Source organism: Arachis hypogaea, chromosome 17, assembly GCF_003086295.3.
Source record: "Arachis hypogaea cultivar Tifrunner chromosome 17, arahy.Tifrunner.gnm2.J5K5, whole genome shotgun sequence".
NCBI lineage: Eukaryota > Viridiplantae > Streptophyta > Magnoliopsida > Fabales > Fabaceae > Arachis > Arachis hypogaea.
This window is the reverse complement of record NC_092052.1, coordinates 8,317,190-8,323,773: the sequence shown is the minus strand read 5'-3', so window position 1 is coordinate 8,323,773 and position 6,584 is coordinate 8,317,190. Positions and strand designations below refer to the sequence as shown.

General features: G+C 33.1%; 1 protein-coding gene across 1 annotated transcript; it reads right to left on the bottom strand.

Annotated features, from left to right (window-relative positions):
* Window positions 1-4,192: 4,192 nt before the first annotated feature.
* LOC112766049 (uncharacterized) lies at window positions 4,193-6,165 on the bottom strand. Its single transcript, XM_025811902.3, has 3 exons — window positions 5,976-6,165; window positions 5,721-5,762; window positions 4,193-5,602 (listed from the first exon to the last, which is right to left on the bottom strand). The coding sequence occupies exons 1-3, from the start codon at window positions 6,070-6,072 to the stop codon at window positions 4,518-4,520; spliced, it is 1,224 nt and encodes a 407-aa protein (XP_025667687.1). The 5' UTR covers window positions 6,073-6,165; the 3' UTR covers window positions 4,193-4,517.
* Between the last annotated feature and the right edge of the window lie 419 nt (window positions 6,166-6,584).

The window sequence follows — 6,584 nt, the reverse complement described above, 5'->3', positions numbered from 1 at the left end:
TGAAGATGTGTCTAACCTCAATTTCGTTCAATTTTACTAAAAGTTCTTTGATTGACCTGACGAGGATGGGGCTACCATGTCTATCGGATTGTTTCCTTCAAAAGCAGTAGAAGAGTACATTTCTAATATAATTCTATCACCAACTCTAAGATACTTAGGTTTGGTGGCGAGCTTGACACCAGCATAAAAGTCCCAAATCTTTACCGTTGTGATGATAATAGAAGAACACATTTACTGATTTTTTATTCTCTATACTCAATGTACTAATATCTCTATTAGTTGCTTTATATGTATACTTTATTTCTCATTATCATTTTTGGATAATCAACAAAAAAGAGCAAATTAAGCACACAAAAAAGGACTTCATCCTATTCATCTTCGCCATTGATGAGATTATAGGAAATATAGTGAAGTGTATAAAATGTATGCAGATTAACCATAACTATTTATAAGGATCCAAATTGGTAATACATATAGTATTCATAAGACGATTTTTTTCGGTCAATTAACTTTACCAATATCAATTAAGGCATCATATGTTATATCAGCATTAAAATGATAAATTAAGACGCATGCATATGAAACACTTAAATAAAATAAAATTAAAAAATAATAGCAAGTGAATCTTGAAAACATGACTTATTGTATCATATATCATATCAGAGAGATATTTGTCTACAAACACATCTATTCACACACACCTTGATACCAACTAAACAAGTGAAACTCATCCATAATTAACTGTTTCTTATTATCTATATTTAATGTACTAATATTTCTATTAGTAACTTTACATGCATACCTTGTTTTTTGATATCATTATTGGATGATTGATTAATTGCTATAGCAGAGATCAGTAGAAAAGAACAAATTAAACATAAAAAGAAAAAGAGCTTCATCCTACTCATCTTTGCCATTGATGATATTATAAGAGATGTGGTAAAATTTTTGTGAAATGTATACAAAGTAACTACAACTATTTATAGGGATCAAGTTGGTGATAGATATAGTATTCATATAAATATTTTTTCAGTCGGTCAACTTTATCAATATCGATTAAGGCATTGAAGTGATAAATTAAGACGCGTGTGAAAGACTTAGGTAAACAAACTTACGAAACAATGGCAACTGGCAAGTGAACCTTGAGAACATGCCAACCTTGAAAACATGCAAACTAATTGCATCATATATATTCTATGGGTATTAGAGTGATAAACTAAGACGCATGAATGTGAAACACTTGGATAAAAAAAATTAAGAAATAATGTCAAGTGAATCTTGAGAACATGCGAACTGATTGCATCATATATTATATCAGAGAAAGATATTTGTCTACAAACACATCCATTCACACACTCTGATACCAACTAAATAAGTGAAACTCATCCATCTTTAACTGTTTGTTATTATCTATACTTAATGTACTAATATCTCTATTAGTGACTTTATATGTATACTTTATTTTTTGATATTATTCTTGGATGGCTGATCAATTGCTACAGTAGAGATTAAGCAAAAAAAAAAAGAAAAAGGGCTTCATCCTACTCATCTTCCTCGTTAATGATATTACAAAGGATGTGGTGATGTTTTTGTGAAATGTATAGAGAGTAACTACAACTATTTATAAGGATCAAGTTAGTGATAGATATAGCATTTATATGAAGATTTTTTTCGGTCAATCAACCTTATCAATATCGATTAAGCCATTAAAGTGATAAATTAAGACACATGTAAAATACTTAGATAAATAAGTTTAAGAAACAATGGCAACTGGTAGGTGAACTTTGAGAACATGCCAACTTTAAAAACATGCAAACTAGTTGCATCATATATTCTATGGGTACTAAAATGATAAACTAACACGCCTGTAAAATAATTAGGCAAGCGAGTTTACAATTGCTGAATTATAAATTTTTTTTTGTCTACAAAATACACTCCTTCGCACACATTATCCACTCTCTGATACAAAATAAGTGAAACTCACCAATATTTTAACTGATTTTCTAGATCAGTAAAAGATAGCAAATTAAATACAAGAAAAAAAATTTCATCCTACCTATTTATTTTCTCTCTTGACAAGATTATAAGGGATGTAGTAAAATGTAGAAATGTATGAAAAATAACCAAATTATTTATAAGAATTAAGTTGGTGATAGATATAATGTTCATGTAACAGTTTTTTTTTTCAATCGGTCAACCTTATTAATATCAATTAAGGTATTAATGTAATAAAATGTCAACATTAAAAATATATAAAATGATTGTATCATGTATCATATCATAACATAATGTAAGATAAAAAAAAAAACTAAATTGACGTATCTTTTTAATTTTTGGTTAACACAACACATTCACTCACATATACTACTTTCTTTTTAATTTTATCTAGATTCAAATTCTTACGTAACTTTTTAGGTGACCAACTATTTTTTCATTGTGTCATTGTTTGAGAGTTGTATATTAATTTAGTCGACTCAATTGAAACCAATAAAAAAAAATTATGAATTGAAGCTATAATGAGTATAAGAGTACAAATAGATCTGTGTCCATTAATAAAAATAAACCTAAATACAACTTAAAATTTATAAATAGTGATAAAAAATAATAGCAGAGTATTATTTAAAAAAATGTCCTTACAACTATTATTTTTTTATTTCTATTTATAATACTTAACCTATATTTAAGCCTATTTTTATTAATTAGTCCAAATATAATTATACTCCTGTACTCATTATTGTCTATTTCTATTAATTGGACCAAATTCAATTGTACTTATATATTTACTATATAATTTATACGGGAAAGTACAGGGAGTCAATGAAATATTTGTATAATGTGTATAATAGAAGTTTAGGGAGTATTAGAGATATAATCATTAGTGTTATATTTTTTTATCAGCTTAAGCTTTTGGGATGAGTAATTTTATGATATGAAATGTTTATTATGCATAGTACCCAGATGGTTATTCTGGATATTATAAGTGATGTTCATTTTGTAACTCATATAGTCTATTATATACAATGTACAAATATTCCATTGGCTCCCTAGCAGTATTCTATTTATACATGTGTTATAAATAAAGAAAACAAAAGGTGAGAAGGACATAAAAGTCCTAAATCAATATAAAAATTGACAAATTTGCATCATCAATAATTTTGTATAGAATCATATAAGTTATTTGTGCAAAAACTAATAAAAAACGAGTATTCAAAATTTGATCAAATAGTTCATTTTTTATATACATTTAAAAATATAAATTACAGTAATTTAATTGATTTAAATATATGGGCATATATATGAATTAGGAGAAAATCTAAGAACCAGCAATTTTATTAAAATTTGACCAATACTTAATCATTAAAATAAAAATAAATAATTTTACACCATTAAATATCATCTCACACCATTACATATATCTCTTTTTATTTAACTTTGTAAATTTTAATTAATTTTTTATGGCTTGTCACGTTACATTGTGAAATCGTCTTTTGAAATTCAGTTTCTTATTTTATTTTTTTATTTTAAATATTTGTTTTTATTATATTTTAAATATTATTTTTCAATAATTTTAATTTTTATTTTAGTTTTAAATATTTTTTGTGATGAAGTTGGTTAAATTAACTGAAAAATAAATTAGTAAAACTTTCTAATTTGTTAGAAAAAATATGAAACTTTGGACGTTCTAATTTCTAAATAGAACAACAAAAGCAACATTCAAAATCTTCTATTTGACACATTCAGACTTTGTTATTTAGAACATCCAAAAATCCAAAATACCTTCTCAAATGAATATGATGCACATAGACATAGTGATGACTAATATCTGAATAATGATTTATTATTTTCTTTAGTTTTTGTGTTTTCAACTGTATTTTGTTTTCATTGAATATGTTCTTCGATTTTTTCATCTTCTTATTCTTCTCATTTGCATCTATTTGAGAGCGCGAACCTATATATTCGAGAAAGTTAACAAAATTGAGAATTTAGTGGAGAAGGAGAATAGTGCAGCTACTACTAAAAATAAGAAAAGAAAAAGGAAAAAGGGATGGATGAAAAAGGAAATATAGAAGGAAAAAAATTTGACTGATTATTAACAACTAAATAATAATTTTTTAAATTAGACTAGTCCTATTATAAATCATCCATTCATCCTTAATGGCAACTAGTAGTGAAAAAACAACGCAACTACATGTTTCAAGGAAAATAATAACATTCATTATTCAGCCAACAATACAACACCACAAGCAAAACAATAGAATTAAGTTAAATTAAAAACTTTAGCTATCATTAAAAAATAAAAACTACAATCATAATGAAAAAACATACAAGATTATGATGTTGCTCCGGAATTTGGATCGACTTTTCACTTGAGGATTACCATAAACATAGATAACATTAGGACAATGAACTCGAGCACATTTGTTTAATAACATTACTTTATTGTAAGTTACATATTAAAGTATGACAAAGAACTTATTATTTGTAGCCTCGATTTTAGCGCAATATCGTGCTTCATCTCAGTTTCCTTGGTTCCAAATTCCAAAACCTTCTTTGCGGCCGATGCTATTTCCTCCACCACCACCGTATCCTCCTCCGCCTCCATGTCCGCCACCTCCGCCACCTCCATGGCCGCCCCCACCACCACCTCCTTTGCCACCACCACCACCATAACCTCCTCCGCCTCCTTTGCCGCCCCCGCCGCTACTTCCGCCACCCCCACCACCTCCTTTGCCGCCACCTCCGTAACCTCCACTACTTCCTCCACCACCGTGTCCACCACCGCCACCACTGCTTCCTCCACCGCCACCTCCATGTCCACCGCCACCACCTCCATGTCCGCCGCCACCACCTCCATATCCGCCGCCGCCACCGCTGCTTCCACCACCGCCTTTACCGCCGCCGCCGCTTCCTCCTCCTCCTTTGCCGCCACCGCCGCTACTTCCGCCACCGCCGCCACCACCACCTCCTTTTCCGCCACTTCCTCCACCCCCATATCCACCGCCTCCCCCGCTGCTTCCTCCACCGCCGCCGCCTTTACCGCCGCCGCCGCCACCTTTCCCACCACTTCCTCCCCCACCGTATCCACCGCCTCCACCGCTGCTGCCTCCACCGCCGCCTTTCCCGCCGCCACCACCCTTCCCACCTCCACCTCCGCTTCCTCCGCCTCCGCCGCCTTTACCGCCGCCGCCACCTTTCCCGCCACTTCCTCCACCACCATATCCACCGCCTCCACCGCTGCTTCCTCCACCGCCGCCGCCTTTACCGCCACCGCCGCCGCCACCCTTCCCACCACCACCGCTTCCTCCGCCTCCGCCGCCTTTACCGCCTCCGCCTCCACCCCCCTTCCCACCTCCACCTCCGTAACCACCACCGCCGCTGCTTCCTCCCCCGTCGCCGCCACCGCTGCTTTCTCCGCCTCCGCCGCCTTTACCACCGCCCCCGCCGCCACCTTTCCCTCCCCCACCTCCGTAGCCACCACCTCCACCTCCATGGCCGCCGCCACCTCCATGCCCACCACCTCCTCCTCCGTGACCACCTCCTCCTCCATGACCACCTCCTCCTCCACTGTCACCTCCTCCATAATGTTCTTCATGCATCAAGGCTGCACAATCAATGAATCAAATAATTAAATTAAATGATACTTGATCTATTTTCACGGAGTCCAGTTGAAACTAGAACAATTGCCTCGCTAGAAGATCAATAACAGTTTTTTCGCTTACCATTATCCTCAACGCTTCTTTTTTGAACTCCATTTTCTTGTACTGTATCATAAAAACAACATTAACATACAAGAGCCATGCAACTTCAACATAATTTCAATGACATGCGTTAAATAAAATTTGGTTTAATTTTTGTACTAAATTAGAAAGAATTCTTTACATTGCATGTATATAACGTATTCTATATATGTAAAAAGCGCAATCATGCATGCCATTTATAGGAAGCTTTTCTTTGGGAGAGGAAACAATTGATACCTTGTAACTCATCCTCTTTGGATGGCTCATGAGCCACCGCAGAAGAGATGAGAACCACCCCTAAAAGGAAACACAGAAGAATAGGTTTAACCCTCATTTTTGTTTAGTGACACTACTTGAGAAAAACGATGAATGCATAGTGTCCTCAACACTTCCCATATATATAGATGGTGCCGCAAGCTAAGAGCACTGGTAAATTCATGGAGGGAGGGGGAAAGAGTGGAACCCACTCAACCGCATAAATAAATATTTTTTGGCTTATTATCAGTGAATTCGATGCTCATTTTATTTATTTATTTATTTCTTATCAATATCTATTCAAAAATGATATATTTTAAAAGTATTAACAAATATTTAATGATAATTTTTCAGTAAGATAAATTTTTATATTTTATTGAATACATAAACATTTAAATATTTTTATTTATTATATTTTTAGCATATTTTTAAAACATTTAATTAGATAATTTTTATTTATGATTTATTATACTAAACGGCTAATTATAAAAATTTGAAATTAATAAAAATTAAATAATATTTTAATGTAGGATTTACATTTTTTTATTATTTAAAATAATTCTTTTTTTATTTATAGTTTTATTTTTAATA